Below are 25,792 nucleotides of genomic sequence, written 5' to 3'. Positions count from 1 at the left end.
CTTTGAAAACCACTCAGGTGGAGATATGTCAGAGTGCTCTCAATATCTTGTGCTTCTTGTTTGAAGATAATTTTGATGAGGAATCAATGACCCACAATGACACGAGTGTGTCTTTTCTTAAGAATATCTGTCTATTACCTTTTATCTTTATTTCTTAAGCGTTTGTCTCCCTCTGGTGTTTGTTTTCCCGCTAAAACTATACTTCTGCACCGGGAACTGACTAAAAACAATTTAAAATTAATCACTTTGAAGATGAAGTGGTAAGTTCTGTTAAACAGGGTGGTGAATTGAAAAATAGCATTTATGAGTTAGAAAAGCAAAGTGTGTGTAAACAGATTGGCAAAGAGTGGGAGCTCATAAATAGACAGGAGTCCCCTTTGCTCTGTCTGTCTCCTCTCTACAAATTCATAAAACATTTCAGTTTTACTGGTGCGTGTAAGTGTGAATGAAACCAAACGTGTCTTGGAAATCTGTATTGACTTAATCTGTCTCTCTTTTGCAGGTACCTATTATTAAACTGACAGATTCCTTCACTGAAGTAAAAGTTGATATAAGCTTTAATGTACAGAACGGGGTTAAAGCAGCCCAGCTCATCAAAGATTTTATCAAGGTTAGGCGACACCGTATCAGCACTACGCAGCTGAATTTTTGATGACTTAATTTGATTTTCTGTTTTACTTTGACTGCGTCCTTACTAGAGATACACTTTCTGTTATTTTCTGCTGTCTGATACTATTTTGTGATGTTCTCGGGTTTTAGATATATTGCCCTAAAAGGCCTCTTGCATCCCTGCTCGGGGTACGAGGGTGGAGTGGGTCCAGAGACCTTTCTTCCCTCAGCCTCTATCCGACGAACACAACTCGGTTGTGTTGGCCAACCGTTCCCTGCTAAATCAAGACCAGTGGTTTTGTGCTGCGTAGCTCCTTGTTGGGGAAGGAAGATGCCCAGATTCTCTGTTGTCTGACTCCTACCTGGCGTTAGGGAGCTGACTTCAGTTTTTACACCCCGGGCGTTGTTGCGGTGCCTCGTGGCGGGCAGGCAGTCCCGATTTGGTTTTCTGCCGCAACACGGGGGCTGTATCTCTGTTGCGCTCCGCAGAGAAATTTATTTTTAGATCAGTCCATAAAGCCCTGCGTGCCTGCCCAAAATTGCCTACGTACTTCTTAATTTCAAGGTAGGAGGTAGTCTCCTCTTGAGACTCGAAGGCATTTTTGCATGCTTAAAAGAAGAAAAATACTGTTCGCGAGTTCCCGTTGCCCGGGTTATTTGTAACCATTTGGAGAGGCTGCTTTGGCCTTGGGGTACTGTCGTGGTTTCGGCCGAATTTACCAAAACCGGACCGACAGATGGCCCTTCTGCCCCCCCAAAAAGAGGAGAGAGGAGGAGAAAGAGATAAGGAGATTCAGAAGTTTAGAATGAACTAAACTACTTTAATGAAGAATTAACATTAAAATAAAAATAAAGAAGAAAATAATGAAATAGATACAATATATACAAAACCGTATCAAGCTCCCAGGATGACAGTCATGTCACCGGCAGGCACTGGGGAAGTCCCAGACTGGACTCAGTGATGAATGGGAGCTGGATTCCAGCTCTGGAGTCAGGAACACATGGATCGGGATCAAAGGCAGATGAACAGACAGAGTCCTCTCTGGACGTCGGCCATCGCAGGAAGGGGCTGACCCTTTGATCCCTCAGCTTTTATACTGAGCGTGGGGCAGATGGGATGGAATACCCCAGTTGGTCAGGTTTGGGTCACCTCTCCTGTCCTCTCCTCCCCACCGATGTGACCCCCCTACGTTTTTTCCATTTCCGACCCTCTAAGGGGGCAAATAACGAAATTGGCTGCCCTTGGTTGTTACAGCAATGAGTATAAGCAAGGGCCTCTCTGCACACCATCCCTTGGCATGGAGCACAAACATTGGGCTGATCATTCTGAGAACGAGCAGTTTCCTCCACAATATGCCGTTAATTTCAGGGAGTTAGAGGAGGCCTAGCTAGGATGTAAAGTTACAGAACGGAAAATTGGTTCGGTTTTACTTCAAACCGGGACAGGTACAGCCTTTGTACCCTCAGGGTACCCCAAAGAGCAGAGCAGCTCTGGTGGCAGTAGGCAGGGTCACCTCACAGCCCAGCGGGCAAGTCCCCAGTGAGGAGGTCGAGGCTGAGGACGCCAGGTCAGTAGTGAGCGCCATGGGTGCGCAGCAGCGTGGCTCTGGAGCGTAGTGTGGGGAACGCTCCCAACCGGGCTTCCCACGTGGTGCTTTCCCACAGCAGCTCTTTGCCCGGCAGCCCCAGCCGAGGCCGTGCAGCTCTGCCGCACCGGAGCTGGCCTTGGGCAGGAGCGAGTGAGCCTGGTGTGGCCGGGGAGAGGTGGCACCGGGCTCTGACACGGGGCAGGTAATGGCTGTGCTACCGTGGAGGGCCGTTTGTTGAACTGGGAGAAAAGCTGATGTGTACTTGCCAAGTGACTTCACTGGCCTTCTGGGGGATCTCGCTGTGAAACACTCGCAGGGCCTTCTCTTGGGTCTTATTTTACCCCACATCAGCGAAGACCTAACTCTGATGTGTTGTGTTCAGTGTTACCCTTGGAAATGCCTGTTCTCTTAATCCAGTTGATTTAGAAAGTCTGAGGCAGCTGAAGCCTTAATTAAGGTTTTGCAGTTTCCTGAGAAAAACCCCGTCTTTAAATTTTGGTTTCTACTATATTCAACACTTCAGCTTGTGACTGTAAGATCTTAATAGTTCAAAAAGGTGATGTTGGGATCTTCGGTTCAATAGGGCTCCCCATACTCACCGTAAGACTCTCGCAGAGAAGTTCTTGGAGAAATTCTTCTTTGCCTTTAATCTGTTGCAATCACAGATGCCACAATCCTCATCTCTTCTCTGACACTGAGGAACTTTTTAGCTCTGTGTTGATCAGAGGAGTGATGTTCCCCCGAGCCCCTTTGCTCCCCCTGCCCATGAGGGGGTGCACAGAGTGCAGGCATAGCCCCAGCCTCCCCTGCTGTCCAAAGCTCCATGTTCTCCGCCTGTGCAGCGTTTGCACGCTCCTAAGGGAGTCCGTGCGGACAAACCCATTGAAGGACCGGTCACCCAAAGGTAAGTATTTGGCTCCTTTGAAAATCTTATCCGGGTGCAGTGTTTTCTGAGGAAGTGTTTTGAGCGCGGGGCATCTGAAGTACCTGCAGGACAGCGCTCTCAGTCTCCTTGGCTGTGGCAGGACACGGATATCTCCATAGCTCCTCCCTTTGCTTTCCTTTTCACCTGTATGAGAAAGGCAGGTGTGTTTGTATATTCAAACAAAATCGTTCTGATTTTATGAGATGATAACTTTTTTTTCTGTTGTTAATATCTGCCGCCAGAATTGAAGAGGTAAAATAATTGTTGTGATCAGGGGAGAAGCCAAGTTCTCTGCCTGCGTTACTAAAAATAATAAGTTAGAATTATAGTGAGCTTTGAAACTCAGGGTAACAGATAGCTTCAGTGTGCTTTCTTAGCATCAATTGTATACGTGCATCGCAGTGTCCTAACACCTTTGTATTTCTCTTTCAGAAATATCCTGTATTACCCTATCTAGTTTTAGTATTGAAACAGTTCCTGTTGCAGAGGGACCTTAATGAAGTATTTACAGGTGGAATCGGTTCTTATAGTCTTTTTTTAATGGCTGTCAGTTTCCTTCAGGTAAGCTCAATGAAATCTATGGATACTGCAAAAGGACGTTACATTAAGAAGGAATTTAATCAGTCCTTAAATTTAATCATTTAAGTTATCTTGTTTTGTGGGTTTGCATCCCCTTTTCATTTAAAAATGGACACATCCCACCTGTCTCCTGTTCTTTCTCACGCACTGGTACCTTTGGTGTTAGGGGTGTTTGGAACATCTGCTGGTGTATCAGTATCAGGATTATGTGTCATTCATGGTAAAAAAACCTTGATATTGTGTAATTTATTTGGAAGAAGCGACATAGGTTGGTGTTAGATGCAGCGGTCCTTGGTTTCCAGCTCATACACCCTGTATGTGCTTTAATGAATGCAAGGGAATTTTGCTTGTTTGTCCAGGTTTTTAAGCTGGTATCAAATAAACGTGTTTTACAAGTTTCTCCTAAATCTAAGAGAAGAAAATGCATGAGCTGAATCTGTATTGTTGAGCCTGGGGGGAGAAGAACGTTGTGGAAATATGAAGTAGCCAAGCTGTGGCTTTATCAGTCTCGTTCTTTTTCTTGTATCAAACGTTACCCTGTGACTGTGTCTCTGCTTTCCGAGTGCTGTTGCCGTTGCCTGTTGAGCACAAAAGAAATGAAGGCAACAGCCGTTACCATTTGCAAAGAAACCAAAATCCTTCCCAACCCCTATTTTTTCCGATATTGACTAATAGCATTTCCATGCGCTCCTGCAAAAAAAAAAGAAGTCAAGTTTTGCATCTGTTACAGTTATGAACTGGTTTTGTTCATAACCTCTTACTCGGGGTCCAGGGGATCGTTTACATGGCTGTGTACATTGAAAGCCTGTATTTGTAGGGCAAGCCCGGGTTTGTGAAGTGCAAACATCTTTGCTTTTTTACGAGAACCCTGCCGTTAGTGCTAAAAGTTCACTTACTGAACTGGAAGCTCAAATACAAAACCGTTAATACTTGCCTTACTTTTTGGAGAGAATTAGTTTATAAACGTTTTGCTAGCATCTTGTTTTAAAGATGCAAAACTGCTTTGTCAAGGAAAAATACTGTATTCCGACATGTTTGCTTTATATATTAAGTTTTATTATTATTTCTTATTGCACTTAGACTTTTCCTGTGAAAAAGAAAAAGCGCTTAAAAGTCCTTGAAACTTGGAAGTCTTAAGAAAATGATTTTTTTTTTCTCTCTTCTTAATAGCTGCATCCCAGGGAAGATGCCTGTATGCCCAGTGCCAACTATGGTGTTCTTTTAATAGAGTTTTTTGAATTATATGGACGTCACTTCAATTATCTGAAGACTGGAATCCGAATAAAGGATGGTGGCTCTTACGTTGCCAAGGATGAAGTGCAAAAAAGCATGCTGGATGGCTACAGACCATCGATGCTCTACATCGAAGATCCCTTACAGCCAGGTATCCTCATAAACCAAGATTTAACGTCTCGACTAAGAAAAACATGTTAGGGGTACACTTAATCCAGAGGAGTTAAAGAATAGCGTAGAATGGCCACCAAAAGCCAAACAGAAACACCTCATTCGTGTCTGTGAACACAAGATGCACTCGCAACACAGTGATTTGCTTTAAGATGTGTTCCTACAGGAGTCACTGGGTGACCAAGAGCGTGCCCGTACCGCAGGTAGGGTGTGAGAGAGCACCCCAAAGAGCTTCCATGTGCTCTGTGGTGGCAGCAGTAGAGCTCCAGCAGCCTGGGCCCCAGGGTGGGCTGGATGCACCTGGGTGGACGCCTCCTGCTTGCCTGCGTCACCGTCGCGCCTTATAATGTACATATATACCCCTACGCACGCTCTCCTCTGTCATTCTGTAAAGTCCTCTGCTCCTAGTCTGTGATTCTCTAAAATCCCATCAATACGGCATGGTTTCATTCCATACCGTTACCTTTACGTTGAGGTTAATTGTTGACTTGAATGGGTGGGTCAAGTGCTGTTCATAGAAAAGAATTAACATATTTTTGATCTAAAAAAATGTCATCCAGGATAGTATTTTATATGTGTAATATATCATGACTTCATCCTTTTTTTTTTTCTTCATGTATTGCACTTTTACCCAGAGAATTGCCATTTTGGACTTTCTATAGAGTCCTTTAAGCTCTCTCAGATTACGATTCACTAATCCTTTTCTATTCCACAAGAAGTAATTGCAGTGAGTTGGGACTTAAGGGCAATTTAAAAAAGATAAATTACTATTTCCTGTCTAAAAGGAGGTAACCACGGTTTAAATCTTATTTATTTATTTAATTATATTCTTATTTTAAGGTAATGATGTTGGGAGGAGTTCCTATGGTGCCATGCAAGTGAAACAGGCTTTTGATTATGCCTATGTTGTTTTGAGCCATGCAGTTTCCCCCATAGCTAAATATTATCCTAACAACGAAACGGAAAGGTAAATTTTATGAGTCTAAATCTCAGACATTAATTGTTTATAAATTTGTGTAGCTAAAAATGAATTGCGGTGACCTTTGGTTTTGTGTTTGTTTTGTTTTTTTTTTCCCTTGGTTTACAGTATATTAGGTAGAATAATTAGAGTAACGCAAGAAGTGGCCACGTACAGAGACTGGATATCAAAGCAGTGGGGAATGCAGAGTAGGACAGAGTCTTCCTGTAATGGTAAGTCTTGACTAAGCGTGGCTCACGGCGGGAAGCTTCCTCCATATTGTCATCATAAACATTTCCTTGTTGCTTTTGCCCCACATAAAGCAACGTTTGTGTCTTAATAGGTGTTTACTTTTTTGTTCAGCGGTGATGGACCTTTTTCTTGTGTTCTCATCCAGGAAATTTAGATTTGTACAAGAATAAAAAGGCTGTACCACAACATCCTTGTTGCGCTGCCGTAGATCTGGTCAGCACAGAGGGCTGTAAGGAGTGCTGGGCTTGCAAAAGGAGGCTTTTGGAAAGCTGCCGATTTAAATTACGTGTGGTTACTGTCACACTTCCTTCGTCCTTTAAAGGCGGACAAGGCGTCGGGCTGTAGACCCTTGTGGCACTGCTGTACCCCCTGCTAAGGGCAGACAACCACGGTTCAGTCCCACAAGCTCCAGGGTAACACTTTAGCTACCTCTTGGGATGCGTGCATTGAGCTCTATGTACAAATACAGGTAGTGGGGCAACAAACGTATATTGTATAAATCAGAGATAACTCTTAGGAATCCTAAGTGAGATAAAACAGTAATTAAAAAAATAAAGATATCTCTGTATCAGGAAGATAATGGTGACAGTTGCAGTGGTCGTCTCATTGATTTAGTTTAGATTGAAGTTCAAATGATATTTTTTTTACTAAGGTAGCAGTTAGTGAGATATGAGAGTTCTGTATCTTGTATTTTCAGTGTAAGGTACCATACAGAGCAACCAGGCTTATTTGGCCGCCTTACGACCTTCTTCCAGCAAAAGAAAAATGGGAGTTGCTGAGTATTGGGTGTATAGGAACAGAACATAGACGTGTGTACTGAGTGCTGCTGAAGTGTGTCGTGTTATTAAGCAGCACGTCTGAGCTCTGTTACCACCTTCTCCCCTATCTTATCTAATTTCCATCTCGAACTGTGGGTAACGCTCAGTGGTTCTCAGAGTGTACATTAATGGATCTTGTCAGGAAACCACCACACCCTCTGCCAGGTGTTGGCTTCCCAGTACGGCAGTACAGAGACACACACACACACAGACACACGTGTGCTTACCTGTATTAAAAGTATGTACGTGTGCAGATGCCTGTACATGTCCTGCTGGATAGAATAGATATTGAATACCTGAGGGGGTATTAAAAAAAAACCAACCCAAAAAGCAACGTATTTTAGCAGTTAATGTGTGTTGATGCTTCTGTTTTGTTTTTAATAGGTAATGGAGTAACCTTGATAGTAGATACCCAGCAGCTAGACAAATGCAACAATAATCTTGCTGAAGAGAATGAAGCACTGGGAAAACCTAGAAATAAAACTTCAGAAACACTTAGTAAACATTCTTCAAATTCTTCATCAGGTCCTCTATCATCGTCATCGTCTACACTGTCCAGCTCTAGTGATGTAGTAAGTACTAGAGGTTTTCTGATCTCCATTCAATTTCTTTGGGGTTTTTTTTCCCCTGATTTGTATTGCCACAGAATAAACATTTGGAAAGCTGGGAATCCTAGTTAGTTATCTCATCCAGAATCCTAACTTGCATAAGATGTTACCTCTTATGCAATTCGTACACATGGAAGTTGCAGTGTGTTTTGACACCACACATGTAGAAAGTGAATCCGGTGGATACAGTCACATGGCCCTCTTTTCTCTGGGAAAACTGTATTAAAAAAAAAAAAAAAAAAGGCTGGTAGTCAGTCCTAAGCCATGTGCTTTAAAAAAAACCCAAACCATCTATAAAAAATTAATCTGGGAATTCAATTTAAAAAATAGAAGGCAAATCCCAAAATCAGAATCGTGCATCGATGCATTTTTAAATCTGTTTACTTAATAAGAATTCTGGATTGAAAGAGTTTTGATACCTAATGGAATAAACATGTTTTAAGTTTTGTCCACTCTAGCTTTATTTTTAAGGGAAAACTCACTTTCAGAAAATCTCACTCTTAAGAAAAACTCACTAATACTTTAAATTTTCCTGAAGGATTCTGATGGAACACCTTGCAAAACCTCTAAACAGTTGAGTTGTCGTCAGTCTACCACAAACAGAGTGGGGTCACAAGAAGTGTCACTGGAATCCTCCCAGTCAAGTGGGAAAACACAAAATAGCCAAACAGCCAATACATCCAGCAACACGAACAAATCTCAGGTTTGTGAAATGTTTGAAAACAACAACTGTATCGATTATTTGAATATTTCCCATGCCCTCCACGGAAGGGTAGCTCGTTCTGGAAAGGAAACACTGCATTTTTCTCCTCCCCTTTACCCCACTAGAAAGCCTTGAGCACTGATTGTATCTAAAATCTCCCGGTGCCCTGTTTCACAGAGATGAGTTTACAACAGTGGCTTTCCCAGCCTTTAAAACACATGAGATTGGATTGACTTTATTTTGGGAAACCTAGATTTGCCAGAAGTGTACAGCTGTGATGCACCCAGTTCCTTTTTGCAGAAAGCACACCAGTCCAGTCTTTGCTGCAGAATTTGAGAACTAATGAGCCTTGTCTACACTTTAGCAAAAAACAGCAAAAATGTAGTCTTAAAAACTATGGGTGGCTGCTGTGTTAGCTGTTGATGCTTGTTGAATTGTCTCTCATTAAAGGAGATGAGGATACCTTGCTGATATATGAAATTCCATCTCGTTCCTTCTCATCTATGATGATGATTTCCCCCTAAAGAGAAATATATTTATGATGAGACCTACCAGAACTTATGCATTTAGGGGATTTCTCATGTTGAAGAACGCTTCTGTGACAGCTCAGTAATCTGGACATATTACATTCCTCTATATACAATAGACTTTGGATATGTGCAGTTTTAATTTTTACACTTTTTCAGCATTTAGAACTTCTTTAATGTATGAAAATTAGTCTCAAATCTTCTGGAATATTATTCCTGAAAAGTAATTCTGAAGACTTGCTGCCCTTTTCTTTCTGATGCTCTCTCTCTAGCTAGTAACGAGACAGTTTACGAAGTAGGCCTTGGATATGCCATGAAATGTGTGTTTGTGTTATTACGCAGAGCTAATTCTAGTTCTGGAATGTGAATATGCATGCTCTGAGATACTCTACATCTGTAAAAAGATAGCGTATAAAATTAGTCCTGGTCTTAAAAGAATGTTGTCTTGATTTTGCACAGAAGATGTGATTTGAGCAATTTTCATCTGTCATCTTGGATTATGGACTTAGGTTTCTCTAAAAGATTTTTTTGATGGTTGCAAGATGGGCACGACAGAACAGTTCTATCCTTTTCAAAATTCAGAGTGCTCCACTCCCCTCGCCTGACCTGCGCGGCTTTGGGTCTAGAGACGAGCGTTTGTTTGCAGCCGCCGAAGGGAAAGCTTGGTGGTTCTGTGCCGCCGGCTGAGCGACGGCCCAGCTTCTTTTGCCCTATCAAGTTTTTCAAGTGTGACACTTCCATGAGTTAGTGTCCTCATTATCCAGAAATAGGCTTGTGTAGTTGCCAAGCTTTTTCTCTTTTTAGCACTCATTTACCAATTTCTCTTTCTTTTACAGCATGGATCTGCACGGTTATTTCGCTCTTCTAACAAAGGCTTCCAAGGTCCAACAAACTCAAGCCACGGTACCTCAGTCACAAACAAACAACATCAAGGCAGCAAATCACACCATCAGTTTTTCCACGGCAAAAAGAGGAAACACAAGAGGGATGCGGCCCTTTCAGACCTTTGTAGATAGTTGCCTATTTTATGACTGTTCTTCTGTGTGCAATGATCTCATGCTACAGGATAGTTTGATAGTGACTCCTTGGATCTCTTCCGGAGCTTCAGACTGTTCAGACATTGATTAGCAACTGCATTTTTTTTTCCCAGCTCGCCACGGAACGGATCATGAAGATTGATCACTGCAAAAAAAAAAAAAAAAAAAAAAAAAAAAGGAGAAAAAAAAAAAAAGAAAAAAATTTAAAAAAAAAAAGAAAAAAATTTTAAAAAGAGGAAAAAGGCTGCTCATTTGATAAGTCATATGCTACAACAGGGTCATTTAGGATATAAAAGCTTGAATGTAAATTAAATGTATTTCCCATCAGCTCATGCTGACCTGTAGAGGTAGTACTCAGTGTGTCTTGGGGGTGGTAACAAACAAATAAAACACAAAAAATAGGAAAAAAAAAAAGCAAAAAATTGTATTTTGAGGGAAACCCAGCCTTTAAAGGTGAAAGTAATTTGTGCATGATTTTTTTATTATTTTTGCATATACTTACCATTTTATTGTGTATATATAGATGACCATATAGGAAAACTGACATTTGTAATAGTGGATTTGTTAATACTTTTTACATAACATTACTGTTTAAATTGTAAACATAAATTTTTCTCAGGATTAGTTTGGAAAATAATCTGAATTGTCATCTTAACATCCATATAAAGAGACATTACTAGTTATATTGCTCAGAATTTCTTTTCTTGGCATTTAAAAGATTCAATAGAACATTTGATCTGCAAAAGCTGTTCCTCTGAAAGAAAGGTTTATGGTGGCAAATGAAGTTTTTTCATTTGTATAAAGTGTACATGTACTTTGTGTAGACGCTGAGCTTGTCATCTCGGAGAAGTAACCTTCACCTTGTTTTCTAGAGTGCCATCCTTTCAGGCAATGGGGTTTTATAGTTGCATCCTTCTCTTCCTCTCCTTAGTGGTCTCTCCCTGACCCTTTCCTTTTTTTTTTTTTTTTTAAAAGAAATACAAAGCCACTTGGGGGGGGGGGTTGTTTGGGTGTTGGTGGTGACCGTTTTCTTCTTCTTTTTTTTTTCTTCGGTTTTAAAAAAAACAAACAACAAAACTCAGTTTGTTACAGACGTTTGCATTCCTGGGCTGCTTTAATCCCATGCCTCTTTGTTTGTGCCTTCCCTCCCTCTTCCAGGTCTGGGTTTTTTTGTCTTTTATATTTTTGCTAACTCCTGTAGGAGATGATAACTGTTGAAGCTTTAAGTAAATTTTACAATTAAAGTATTTTTTTCTCACTCCCCTCTTAGGCCTTTTTATATTTACACTTAATTGTTTAAAAAAACAAAAACAAACACAAAACAACTTCAAATAATGAAATATATTTTGTATTGCCTTAAAGACCCAAACCTTTCATATCTCATAGTATTTCTTCATTGATCTGATTATCATTTAATTTAAACTCCGCGTTTGTCTGGTTCAGTCGCATTATAACTCTGGGTTGCAGTAACTTTGATGCCATGACTGCGAATTAACTGTGTAATTACACTCACAGGCGTAGCTTGGAACAGGCGTTGGGACACTTCAGTGGTAGAAAGTTAAGTGGCATTTACTTTCACACGTTTCTTTAAAGAGGAAAGTCTGTACTCGGCATACGTGGCTGTATTTAATGCAGCTGTTCTGGAGATGATGCTTTTATAAAAAGTACTATTAGCTTTTAGAAACTTTTTTTTAATATACATTTACAGAATACTACAGACCAACCTGACCTTTAATGGGCACTAATGAGTGCAATGATTTTTAAAAGTAAAATAATGCTAAAATAAGACCAGAACTGATGTCGTCACGTAAATTAAACATTTTCAATGTGTTAAAGTGTTTTACTTCAAAAAAGAGAATATATATTTATTCCAAAAATATGGAAAGTCGTAACATTTACTCAAACACTAAGCTTAAGCGATGTTAATTTGACAATGGTTTTTTTTTTTAAATTTTAGATTCATATTTTAATTTGATCAGATAATTTTATCAGCAAGATGTTGAGCTTTTGTTCATAGAAACTAGTAAAACTTGTACCACATTATGCATAATCACAGTATTTATTTTGTTTTAGATTATTGTGAATGTGTAGACTTATGTTCACCGCTTAGGGAACAATTATTTATAAATTATATTAATCCAGTATTGTTAGCTGCTATTAGCAAAACTGTTCCAAAACTTAATACTTGCAAAGATCTGTATCGCATTTACCACACTGAAGTGTTTTTAAAAGAATCACCCTCATCGTTGAAAGCAAATGTACTCTTAGGGTGCAGATATTAGTGTTCCAATAAGCATGTGATAATTTTAAGGTGGTGGTAGCGGGAAGATAATCTTGATTCCATTGGGAATCTTAGGTTTGCCTCAATTTATGGTTTTCATAAATTTAATGGAAAATAGCTTTTCCTGGACTGCTCAAGTTTCTTTTTGGTAAACAGTATCTTTCTAAAAGAAAAAAAAAAAAAGGCAAAAAAAAAAAAAAAGCATGAAGGAAAAATTGAGGTATTTTACATTGCCTCAAATGACCAGCATTGTATTCATAAAATACTGTATATCTTGCAAATCTTTATTTAAACAGAACAGTTGAACTGTTCGTTTTTCAATCTGAAGTAAAATACTTTCAAGACCTTTTAGTTTGCCTGCTCATTTGTCTTGTACATTTCATCTCTGTATTTGACTCAAGTCTAATTCCTTTTTGAGTTTCAATACTTTTGTGAAGATTTTGTGAATATATGAAAAATAAATGTTTAATCTAACTACTGCAGTTTATCACCATTCTTGACGCTTACCCTCTCTTTTCCTTCACAGTCCTGTGGGAAGAGCAGACTACTCAAGGTGCTCGGTAACGCTTTTGTAGTTTGTGAGTGCTCCCCCAGCTGAGCGCTGGGACCCTCTGCCTGGAGAGTGGAAGCTTGGTTTGGTCAAGTGTCCTGGTCTGCCCTGGTTCCTTCCAGGAGAATGGAAGCAGAGTGTGTAATGCCCGAGAATGAGTGGAAGAATATACACTTATAAAGGGTTCTTACTGTATTAGTTTTCTCTAACTTTGCTCTGCACTGTACATCGGAAGCTCGTGCAAGGATCTGTTGGCTTTGGGCTGGATGTGGTGTTCAGCTGCAGGATGGCCATCGTTCAAGCTGCCACGCTGAGGATGGTGTGCTAGAAAGGTGCAAAAGTTAATTTGAGTTACCTTCAGCTAGAAAGCAGTGCTCAGTGTAGTTCCTGAAGCGTGGCTGGTATTACTAAAGTATGTTCTTGCCTTGGTTGTCTTCCTTCCTGGCATAAATGGGTAGGGAGATGTACTGAGAGTTCATCTTCTTGCTGGTGTTATCTACCAAAGACCATCTGAAATACATAAATAAGCTGAATTGTTAATATAGCTTCCTGTTTGACATTAGATTGATTTGTTAAGGGTTTTTTTACTTCTTTTTGAAAAACTAGTTCAAATGGTGTTTATAGTTACAAGCTGTGTATTTATTAATTTTTTTTTTTAATTGTCTTCTACCTTGTGGCAGAAAAGAAGCCGAAATGTAAGTAAATCTTCTTGTTTGTGAGACACGACATGATGCTGTTTACTGGCCTCCCTGTTCTGTGCAGCGTCCTCAGAACTTACAGCTCAGGTTTTTAAATGTTTATAATAAACTTGTTTTCCTAGAACTTAGCCTTTAGAAAATAATTAGTCAAATGGCTGGTGGCAGCTTTTTTTTATGTACTTAAAAAGTGGACCTTTTCCATTTTATATCTGGAGTCACGAGTTCATCCTAAATATAACGTGCGAGCAACTGGTTAGGGAAGAGTCTCATCCCGAAAATGGATTGTAAATAAAAGCAGCCAGCCATTCGACATCTCAATGGATGTTAAAACTGAATTTGTGACTCCAACTTTATTTCCTGAAGAGTAAAAGCTATCGGAGATTACAAAGTGTGTAATTTCTCAAGAAGGGACTATATTTACTCATTTAGATGCTGTAACAAAAAGTACATGTAATTATTCCAGCTACTGTTAAAGTGCAAAAAGTAGTGACTGTTTATTCTGCTGACTCCTAGAACTTGAGTTGCTTAATTAATGATGTAAAACAATTTTATAAGAATCAAATTTACCATGTCTTGAAACTGTTTGTCTTGAAAGCACAGAATTTAAGAGTGTTATTTTCTAGCTAGTTTGTAGTTGTTCCACAAATTTTCCTCTAAAATGTTTCCTAGTGGCAGTGACCTAAGTGTGAGTGTGTCCTGACTGTATTGCCCTGAGTCATTTACCAGCAGTTCTCACAGATTGGTGGTTTCATCCGTAAGTTGAAAGCAGCTTTGCAGTTCTGGTGCTGCTTAATTACATCACGGTTGTAGACATTCCTGTGCCAAAGTCACTGGGCTCCTCACTGTAGTAGTTTGCTCCGAGCCTAATTAACTAATTGTCAAAGGTTGGTTGTTAAGAATGTTTGAGGTGATCCTAGAGAAATTATCCAACACCAAGAATCCTTTGCAATTTAATGAACAATGTCCTGAGTAACACAGGAATTAGAATTCAGATGGCCTCATTGGGTCTTTTTACAAGCCCAAAGCTTGTGTCAAGTATCTACTTGGAAAGGAAATTGGAAAAAGCCGGAAAGTGGCTGTTACTTGTGCATTTTGGCATGGTAGTGCTGGATCAAAGTAATCTACATTTCAGGTTACTCTAAAATTTAGATCAGTTAATTTTTATTTTAATTCTTAGTATATTTAGTGATTTCCACATCGTGACCATGTTATCGATTTGGGGGCTCCAAAACATTCTACCAGGAGTGAGGTGCCTTTGGTGGACACCTTGGCCGTAGACATGGATGGGGTACAGTTCCGTAGGCTTTTCTCGTGACAGTAGCTGGCTTAAAAATTGCCTGTTGCCATTTCCTCCTTCCTCTAGCAGTGCGACCGGTGGGGAAAAAAAAAAGGAATATGAATCTTTAGATTGCTGTAAATTAACTGGTAAAAGCTGTGATGGGATCCTGAAAATCACTTATGTACACAAATAAATAAGGGAAGGCCAGGAAGAAATCATGGAGATCCTGCACATTGAAGCCATTTGGAGGAAAGCCATCTTTCTGCCTTCTGAGGCGCATGAACGATGTGGTGCTGCGAGCGAGGCTTCTGGTGAGTCAGTTTGCTCAGCTGCTACTTCTTTGGGATACTGAGTGACCCGAGCAGTGAGTCCGCTCCCTGTGGAAGGATGCTGAAGGCTTCCAGGTTCTGCAGCGGGTTTAAGTAGCTGCAAAGGTGTTTATCAGCAATGGTATGTCTTGGTTCTGCTCCCTCCTGCTAGGAGTCCTTCAAAAGATGTCTTTTTAATCCTTGGTGGCTTTTGATATTTTAAACTTGCTGAATTGGGTCTCCTAATCCTTCTTTTAACTCTTGAGTCCACCCTTCGGTTTTGTGGCCCAGAGATTTGGTGGTGAATATGGCATTTATCAAATCCTGTCCAACAGGCTGCAGTGAAGCAAGGAAGGGATGGAGATTGATAGTACTTTAAAAAGAGTATTTCCTGCTGCTACAACTGCTTTTAAAAGAAAAAAAACCACAAACCTCATTAATTGAGCAGGCCGAAGTAGAAATATGTCCCCCCAGCCCTCATACATCCATGTTTGAAGCTAGTTTTCTGTGCAAATCATTCAACAATCTAATGTTCAGGTGCTAGGTTGATTTTTTTTTTTTTTTTTTTTAAATCCTTCTGTATAATGAAGTCCTAATTTCCCATAGTACATAACACCTGAGGAAGAAACCACTTGGCTGTATGCAAGAGCTGGCTTGTAAAGAATGCATTTGTGTGGTGGTGGAGGAACTCCGAGGAACCATGAGTGCAGATTTGGTGAGTGTTCTGCTTGTTTAAAATAAAATAAAATAAAAAAAAACGAAACAAAAACTCTTGTACAGGTATATAAAGCTACTTTTGCTTATGTATGAAGCAATGTTTGACTCTTGAGCTGAAAGATCATTAAGCAATCAAATGCTTATGAATAGCTATTAGAGAAAGTTATCTGTGCTCTCAGCTGCGTTTTCCCAGGTCTAAAGTTCATTTACTTTACTGGATTTTGTGACAGTGAAATCTGAAAATAAACTTGGTTCAGATGGCTTCTTTAGGCTGCCAGGCAATGTAACACAACAATATCTTTCCTGAACTTAGAGCTCCCATCTTAAAAACAAAAAACAAAACCAAAAAACCAAACCAAATCCACCTTGCTGGTTTGTGTACAACAGATTTTTGCACCAACAGCATGAAGAAATATTTTTCTCACAACAATAACTTTATGTGGTTTAGGTGAAATATGCATTAATGGTTGCTGTTTACATTTCTCTCCTGTGGCCTCTTTCCAAACAAGATTGTTGTTCATTCTTGCAATAAGTAGGGGACTGATTCAGGTCGGGTTGGGTTTTTTTCCTCTTCACCATAGCGGATCTTGAATCGAACTCATTTGTGGTTGCCTGGTAGTCAGTAACGATGAAAAGACCATTCTCAGTCAGAAAAATCAATGGCTAACCCAACAGCAGGTAGAAATCTTTCGTATTGTCTTCCTTCAATGCTAGCTTGTTTGCTTTTTCTTTTCAAAATGTTTGACAGTGCAAGGGAGGAGTAATTTATAAAATAATGTAGCCTTTTCTATAAGATTTTTATTAATCCCAAAGCGTGTCTTACTAAATCTGTGTTACGCTATCAACTCTTATCCATTAAGGTAACTTAATAAAACAATCTAATTCCTGAAAACTTCAAGTATCTGTGAGCTGCAGTGTGTGCCCTCTAGTGAATCAGTTTTGTGCAGTGTCTGAGCAACATATTCCGACTAGGAAAGGTAGGATGGAGGCTTCTATTTATAATGTTTGTATGCAGACAGTAGCACCTTCAGGTAGTAGCAGCTTATCTGGTATTGCTGAGCTGCTACCTGCACTTATGTATCCTAAATCCCATAGAATCCCGTTACTCTAAGGGTATAGCTGAGATAACTGAGTTTTGTTGCCCCCCCCCCCCCAAAAAAAGTTAAAGCAGTATGAGTAGGGTCAAAAGCCTACTAAAGCAGAGTAAGGGCACTACCGGCTGCTAGAAAGAGGAGCTGTTACAGCAGGTTGCCCTGGCACCAGACCAGCAGCCTTCTCCACCTCCTGCAAAATGGGCCAGAGACCACCACGGCCACCTCTCACTGCCCCGGACCTGCCTTCCTACACACAGAGCTTTATATAAACACATTTAACAATGAAGTACTTCTAAATTCTTCAGAACAAAGTCACATGATGGTCTGTCAAAACCAGAACAAACTTCTCAGAGGGTATGGGCAAATACAGAAGCTGGGAATCTGGAAGCTGAAGCATTTACGTAAAAGGGCAGGAATCCAACTTTTGCAGCTACAGAGAGCACTGGTCTGGTAACTTTACCGTGCGTGGGTGGCCTGATTTAAACAAACAAACCAAAACAACCCCTAAATCTCAAATGGTGTTACTGCTCTGTATTTCTGTTGAATAATATTGTAGATTACAGTGGTGGTTTTAGAGTGTGTTTGAAGTAAGAGCAATAGAAAACAATAACAAGTCATGAAATAATGCTAGTTCTATAGTTTACATATTATCTACTTTTTTTTCTAGTTATCAACACTTATACACAAAAATCTGTCCACAAAAAACAGTTGCTGTGAACTGTACTTACTGTATTTGTACATTTGGGAGAGTCTGAATGTTCTGGTTTCTAAGGGAAAACTACAGTTAGCAATTGTGATGAGCTGGTGCAATACTCGGAGAACATAAATTAGAACTGATTTTAGTTTGCTGATGTCACTATTAGGAAGTTAGTTATTTTCAGTTTGTGTCCTTATCCATGTCTCAGTTTTTGTACACTTTTGCTACCTTTGTTGCCTCACGTGGCCTGTATGAAAATCACAGCTGTCCTGTACTAGAGCTGGCTGTTGGCATTGGTTAAGACTGAATTTTCTGAGCTGGATGGATCACTCTTAAAGAACAGCAAGTATCCATACCCATTTTTGATACAATCGGCTTACCTAGGTACCTTTCTCCCTGTTTGGTAGTCTGTCCACACAGAAAAGTTTTACCATAACAATACCAGTACAACCCACCATCATGTGGGCATGTTAAAGGACAATCCTTATACTGAAATTAATCACTTCCCAGCTGATTTCAGTCAGTAATGTGTTGTATGGGAATCGCAAAGATGCAGTATGAGCAGAATTCTAACATTACTACATCAATAAAAATTCTTAAATTTTATTGCAAAGGACAGAAACCTTTGCTGTTGCAAATTTGAGGTTACTCATTTTCCTTATTCTGAGATTTACCACTAAAAGCGCAGTTCTGTTGAATTTAAGGGGAGTTTTCCTACTGAGTTCAGTGAGATCAAATTTATCCTGTTTTTTCTCTGATTTTTCAAACTCCTGATTTCAGAGCTTCGAACACTTTTAACTTTTTTTTTTTTAAGCAAAAGCAAATGCACATACATCAGTAGAGTGATTAGAAAGATGCAGACATCTTGCTGGGTTCCAGACCACCCATTAACCCTTAGTAATTTGTCTTCAATCAAAGTTTGTTTAGAAGACAACAGTTAAACACGGCTGACATGTCAGAAACCATGCCAACCAACAGAGTAACAGGTTGTGACTGCCTGGAGTGGGGTGGGTGAAGGAGAAGGTGGTGTTAGAGGCCTTTCCTCCAGCTCCTGGTGAATAGGGAAGGACTTCCAGTACCACAGACTTCACCAGGGACTAGATCATGGTTGTCTTCACAAGCTCCATTAACCAACTGCCCAATGTTTGATCTGCTGAGGCGAGACAGGCTCTTCAAACCTCCTTGCCCCATATTTAATAGCATATGATGTCTGGTGGTACCAGGATGGGTTTTGATATTGGTCTTGTGAGCAATTAAATGACACCATCCATCACTGCTGCAGCAGAACTCGGTGATTTCAGGATAATAACAAACTTAAACATTTCCCATATTAGTCCCTTTCAGCTTTGGGATAGTTATTATGTTGGTTTGTTGTAAAAGACAAACTACTTGGAGGAAAACACAGTCCAATTCTCAGCATAAAGGAAAATAAAGAGAGGGCTATGTTCTTACTCTGTATTGTCTCTTTTAAAATCACCATTGCAATCTAAATAAACTAATCTTCAAGCTACTTCCTTAAGCTCAGTATGTTAATATAAAAGGTATACCAGGTAATATAAATATTTTTAATTTAGTAATAGGGCCACGTTGATTTAACCAGATGAAGTTTGTCCACACGCTTTCAAAATTGCTTTGTAACAGACCTTTTTTTGTTTTGTTTGTTTTAGTAAATCCATTCCTAGTGGATTCTCCAGGAACTTTCTGTTCCAGAATTGTATTCAGATTTACATAAAAGCGTTTTTCCTTTATAATATACATGGTCCATTTGTTCCTTACTGATTTTTCCAAAGTATTCTTTTCTTCCCAATATGCCCTCCTGGCTACTAACACAAAGATACTGGAAGTGCAAATTGAAAACAGTTAGCTAAATAGTTTCATTATTCACTGTGAAAATAAAACGATCTGTTCTTTTCTGTGTCCTTTAAATCAATAACATCTTCCATTTTGTTATAAACTCCACCTGCAGTGTTATGGTATCTAACAGAGAAATGGCCCTCCTTTAATTTATTTTCTTCCCTTGTGTAACTTACCAATTAAGGAAAAGAAAGAGTTGACCCCTCAATAAGATCATCATAGCAGTTTTCTAGGAAGTCACAGACCAGATCTTCTGTCACTCAGCATTGTTGAGAGTAATTCAATTTCTAGAAGAAAATGTTTCCATTTTAATACAGGTCAACTTGCGTATAAAGAAAGATTTTAAACTAAGTCTGATCTATAGTCCTTCCTGCAGTCCGAATCACACCCACAAGTGCAGGTAAAAGGCTTAAGTGATTAGCCAGGCACTGATTTTTCAAGGCACAATGCCTATTCTCGCTCTGGAGAAAGACCTTGAAACATGAGCAGGGGAGGAGATGGAGATTTGTTTCTGATTCTTAATCCAAGAAGTCAAACAAAACCATTCTATCCCAGGCTCTGGAGTTTGAATTCCTAAGGCCTTCAGTTCCTCTGGAAAACAGCATATTAGCTCCTCAGTCACATCCTTTTTTGGGCTGTTGGTACTTTTCCTTATTTCTTGAATCCTTTCACAGTGCTGCGAGTTTGCATTGACCTTGAAGTTTTCTTTGGAGAAATTACTGTTGTAGAATTAAGTCCCACTGACTTTCACGAAATCTGGAATGCTAAAAATGCTAGACTCTTGGACAGCTTTAAAAGAAATAACAAATAGGACAAGAGACCTGAATAGCTTTTCATTTCCCAGAAGAAACATGTACGGCATTTATTGCTTTATTTACAGAAAAGCAGCAAATGATGCCCAAAAGTCCGCTCAATTGGTACAAGGACCTAGAAGTGCAAACTATGTAACAGCAGTGGAACTCTACCTTCTCTTTAGCCTGGCTGATGCAGTAAGATACTTCTGCATTTAATAGCATAAACTTAATGGACTTCAGTAGGTGATTTTAATATTGTCCTGTAAATGAGGGTGATAGCAATGTAGCAGCTCAAAGTAATTTCTCATTACATCCTTCCTAAGCATGTACTGCCTCGCACTTTGGGATTCTGTTCTGTTATCTTTGAACTCATACATTTATAGGAAATAGCAAATAATTTACTTAAGTTATTTGTCTCATTCTATAAATTGATCGGTGGCCTCAGAGAGTATTGTGTGGGTATGCACACTGGTAAATAGAATCATAGAATGGTTCAGGTTAAAGATCATTGAGTTCCAACCCCCCTGCCATGGGCATGGACACCTCCCACCAGACCAGGTTGCTCAAAGCCCCATCCAGCCTGGCCTTGAACACCTCCAGGGATGGGGTATCCACAGCTTCTCCGGGCAACCTGTTCCAGTGCCTCACCTCCCTCACAGGAAAGAATTTCTTTCTAGTATCTAATCTAAATCTCCCCTCTTTCAGTTTAAAACCATTACCCCTCGTCCTATCGCTACACTCCCTAGCAAAGAGTCCCTCTCCATCTCTCCTGTAGGCCCCCTTCAGATACTGGAAGGCTGCTATAAGGTCTCCCTGGAGCCTTCTCTTCTCCAGGCTGAACAACCCCAACTGTCTCAACCTGTCCTCATAGGAGAGGTGCTCCAGCCCTCTGATCATCTTCATGGCCCTTCACTGAACAGATGCTAAATTGATGCAAATAGATGCTAAATCTCGTCCAAAACAAAAATATTGTTCAAATAAATACTTCCTACCATGGCGTTCATTAAAGACATCAACTTAACTCCTGGCTTTCTGAATCAGAATCATGAAACTAATGAAGAAAAGCAGAAGTTAAGGTTGTCTTGGTCACTGTTTCTCGATATTTGAGGAACTGCCAAAAGGCAGCATGATAAAGCATGCTTTCCTAAACGCTATCTGGTGTGGTACTGCAGGATGTCAAAGGAATACTTAAAAGGAGTGTATATATTTAAAAGTCTACCTGCTAATTTTAAAAGTACTACTTAACATATTGTGCTACTTAGGATTATCTTATGTCTAACCCACAAAACAGTCTACTGTATATTAATTTTCAAATTATTCCTAAGGATTTAAAAGAATATTCTCTTAGGTTATAACTACTCTTCTGATTTGCTTTCATCACATATTTATTTGGTCAGCAACCATCGTCTGAATCCTAGCTGACTCATTTGTGGGAGACACTGAAAATCTGAATGTTGAAACATTTTGCAAATGAAATGATTTAGAAGTGACTTGCTGAGACCAAACACTGTCATCCCCTTTACTACTGTGAATAGTACCAGTGTGCACATACTGAGGGCAGACTCAAGCCACAATGACTTATTAAGAGGAAAATGTAACCCCCCACGTGAGAATTATATTTAAAGATTACTATGTTTTTCTGTTTCTGCTTCTTTTAAAAATAGTGATCTTTCCCTATTTCATAATGATTCATAGCACTGGGTACTATGGCAATTCACACCGAAGCACACATCCGCGTTCTACAAAATGGACTTCTGTAATGCTCTATAACTCAGTTTGTAGATGACATTGCAAGTAGGTTTGGTATAAACACCCTATCTACAAATAATTTAAATAATAAAATTCAAATTATTTTTTCCATTTTCTACGTTAGATTTTATCAGCTAATGTGTTGCATTTTATTTTAATTAAAAATCTAAAATTATTTATGATAGATTGTAGGTATCCAATCCCATCTTTGGAAGGATTAGATTTGTGTGTTTAATACTCTGGTTTTATACATTCAATATGTATATATAATTGTAGAGCTGATGTACTTTTTTCTAAGGAAGAGCTTGAAAATAATAAGGCTTGTTGATGAAGAATACTTGCACAGAAGCAAGTAATACGCCAGGGATTGCTTTATTCTAATTTGGACATCATTTCAGATGCACCTTCGATTAAGGGCAACGTTGTCACAATATCAAACATTTGTAGTTATCACATACAAATAGGAGATTTATTTTAGAACAATTTCTAGGTGCAAAAGATAAACCACTAAAATGACAGGGTAGGTGCTATCACTTTTTCTCACCCAGGGCAGAACCTTACGCATTGAGCAGGTCTCCCCGCAATGTCAGGTGCTCTCCAGTAAGGGGTGGTAGCATCTGCGTTGTGAAAATCAGCCCTGACTGTACTTACTCAAGAGAGAAATCAGCAGGGGAAGTCTATAGGTAGCATATACAGCAGCTAATTCACTGAATATTAATTTCCACGTGTTGCTTTTTTCCATTTTGCTAGAAATGTGTTATAGTAATTACTAATAGCTTAAGAATAACCTGCACAACAGTGTACACACAACTTAGACTGTTTTGGAACTGCTGCTGTTAAAAAAAAAATCAGAATGTTAGTTGCATTGAATCATGCAGGAATTTTAGATCTTACTCTGGGATAGAAAATATTTGTGGGTATACAGAAATGATGTTAAGCAATCCGTGTACTCGGAAGGTCCACGAAGTTTTGATGAAGTGGTAAATGGAGTCCATCTGTTCTGAAACGACTCCATTTATGATCTCAGCAGAACAATGTATTTTCCATTTCCTGCAGTTTTTAAATCTTGTTATCTAATCCAACTCTCAGTGCAGACAAGGAATTCTTTTTAACAATCATTTTACTGGAACATCCTTTTTCTCCTCTCCCCTAAGAAATGGTCTGAATATCCTATGCGCTGCTTCCATCTGAATGCTCCAGTAATTTCCTAGTGCTTTTCAGATACACGATGTCCAAGGCAGGAACAGGAAGACCTAGGTAAGATTAAGTAACTTGCTCAAGACTGCGCATAGAAGTGTCAGGACAGAAGGGCAGGGAGCAGAGGAGCAGAGTCCAGCTCGCTTGCTGCCCAGTCCTGTGCCTCAGGTTCGTAACCACTTCTTCTCCAGCTGTATTGCTCATATACTTGTCCCACGTTGCTGAAACTGGATTTAAATTCCTTTCCAAGATTCCCAGTCCTAACAGCCCAAAGGGATCCTAATGGCCAGGCAGTCTCAGAAAACGCAGTTGCTATTTGCTCACCAACACTCAAACAGGAGCTTAGAGGGTCAAATCAGTTGGAAGGGACCTTAAAAATCATTAAGTTCCAGCCCCCCTGCCCTGGGCATGGACACCTCCCACCAGACCAGGTTGCTCAAAGTCCCGTCCAGCTTGGCCTTGAACACCTCCAGGGATGGGGCAGCCACAGCTTCTCTGGGCAACCAGTTCCAGTGTCTCACCACCCTCACAGGAAAGAATTTCTTTCTAATATCTAATCTAAATCTCCCCTCTTTCAGTTTAAAACCATTACCCCTCGTCCTATCGCTACACTCCCTAGCAAAGAGTCCCTCTCCATCTCTCCTGTAGGCTCCCTTCAGATACTGGAAGGCTGCTATAAGGTCTCCCTGGAGCTTTCTTTTCTCCAGGCTGAATAACCCCAACTGTCTCAGCCTGTTCTCATAGGGGAGGTGCTCCAGCCCTCTGATCATCTTCATGGCCCTCCGCTGGACCCATTCCAACAAGTCCATGTCCTTCCTGTGTTGAGGACTCCAGAGCTGGACACAGTACTCCAGGTGGGGTCTCACGACAGCAGAGTAGAGGGATAAGAGCAGAGTAGAGGGGTAAAAATGAAGCTGTTGTGCTTGTGTGTGCGCTGAACTGCTCTTCCCTGCAGGAGGGTCAATTCAAGCACGTAACTTGGGCCTACAGAGAATAGAAAATACCAGCTGGGTAGCAGTACACAAATAAAAATTGCTGTATTTAGTTAGTAATGCGTTATCGCAGTACAGGTACAACAGTGGATGACTAACGTGTGGTTGTAGCTGCAGGTAGGTACCTGCCTGCCATGGGCTGCATGCGGTCACCTGTGACTAACACTTCCCCAGATAAACTTAATCCAAAAATCCACAGAAATCAGCGTTTCTTTCCATTACCCACAATGAGCTTTGGTTTGGACTTAGGTGTGGTAGAGCCAGGCTCGCTTGGAATTAGTAGCCAGATGTTCAAGGCTTGATATGCTGAGGAATCATTGCCAGCCTGGTGAAACTCTCCCAGGGCACGCTGAGAGGCCCAAAGCAGTAAGTAAATGGAGGAATGGGAAAGTGGTGCCACGGGATGGCCTCAGATGGCCCATGAGGGACAGGTCCCTTGTCCCTGTGTGCTGCGGGGGGGCTCAGAGCCTTGCCAAAACACCCCCAAGAATAGCCAGATTTTTTTTTTAAGAAGCTGGCTGTAAATCTTTGTATTTTAGGGTCGCGGATAGAAGTTGGTTTCCACACCTTTACAGCGCGGATGCCGATGACGCTTCACTCACCCTCTCTGAACGCCGTCGGGAGGCTGGCGGGGGGGGAAGCACACACGGAGGAGAGTCAAGCCGTGAGGGGACGGGGGTGCTGCCCGGTGCTGCCTCCGTCCTGAGGCGAGGTGGGGGGAGCGTGGCCGAGGCTCTCCCCCTCATGGCGAGCGTTCGAGGGGAGGCTGAGGCGATGGCGACCGTTAGGCGCGCGGCGGGGTCGCGCGCCCCCTCAGAGTTTGGGGGAGGGTGGGAGGGGGGAGACCAGCGGCGGCCCCGCCACCCGCCAGGGGGCAGGCGGGGCGCGAGCGCCGCCGCGCGCGTCCCGCCCTCAGAGAGACACCTCAGGGCGGTGGAGGAGAAGAAGAAGAAGAAGGAGGAGGAGGAGGAGGAACGCCCGGCCCCAGCCCTGACCCGCTGTCCCGTCGCTGCCTGCTCCTCTTCCGCCGGCCGCAGGTGAGAGATGGCGAGGGGAGGGGGGGGGCTGGGGGTGGCAAGCCCGCTCTCGCGGAGTGGGGCCGCGGGAGCCCGCGGGTGGCCACTGGCCACCCGCGGGCTCCCGCGGCCCCACTCCGCGGAGCGCGAAAGCCTCGAATTCTGACTGACTTTCTTATCTCATGGTTCTTTACTACCTCGTATTACGCCGCTTGATAAACTTGGGGGCACAGCGGACCGATTTTCAGGCCCGTTAAAACCTTTCCCCAAACTTTATTTGGCTTGAGAAAAAGGCAGATTTGGGTAAGTTGCGGAGGCCTCGGTGATTTACGCCCCGTTTCTTGCACACCGGATGAATGGAGAAGTTATTTGCTGGGTTTGGTTTTTTCTTTTTTCTTTTTTTTTTTTTTTTTTTTTTTTTTGTGTGTGTGTAGTAATGTACTCAAAAGCCCACTCTTCTGTTATGGAGTGTTTTGGATCGTTTTTCGCTTGTGCTTTTTTAGCATAATAGGGCTTAAAGTTGCTGAAAGAGGTGCTTCAATACCCAGGGAGAACTT

General features: G+C 41.0%; 1 protein-coding gene across 2 annotated transcripts in view; it reads left to right on the top strand.

Annotated features, from left to right (window-relative positions):
- Positions 1–10,384, top strand: part of TENT4B (terminal nucleotidyltransferase 4B) — a 42,495-nt gene extending 32,111 nt beyond the window's left edge. Inside the window, exons 5-12 of one of the 2 annotated variants that reach the window (XM_074157876.1) lie at positions 503–610; positions 3,556–3,684; positions 4,873–5,086; positions 5,947–6,073; positions 6,194–6,297; positions 7,519–7,706; positions 8,281–8,445; positions 9,809–10,384. In XM_074157876.1, coding sequence (XP_074013977.1) covers positions 503–610; positions 3,556–3,684; positions 4,873–5,086; positions 5,947–6,073; positions 6,194–6,297; positions 7,519–7,706; positions 8,281–8,445; positions 9,809–9,988 — 1,215 coding nt within the window. In that variant the 3' untranslated portion in view covers positions 9,989–10,384. The remainder of the gene's footprint in view (positions 1–502; positions 611–3,555; positions 3,685–4,872; positions 5,087–5,946; positions 6,074–6,193; positions 6,298–7,518; positions 7,707–8,280; positions 8,446–9,808) is intronic. The other variant, XM_074157877.1, reaches the window with a different exon arrangement.
- The last annotated feature ends 15,408 nt before the right edge of the window (positions 10,385–25,792 follow it).

Source organism: Numenius arquata, chromosome 13 (assembly GCF_964106895.1).
Source record: "Numenius arquata chromosome 13, bNumArq3.hap1.1, whole genome shotgun sequence".
In the NCBI taxonomy this organism is placed as follows: Eukaryota; Metazoa; Chordata; class Aves; order Charadriiformes; family Scolopacidae; genus Numenius; species Numenius arquata.
The sequence above is the reverse complement of the archived record's forward strand: the minus strand, read 5'-3'. Positions and strand labels throughout refer to the sequence as shown.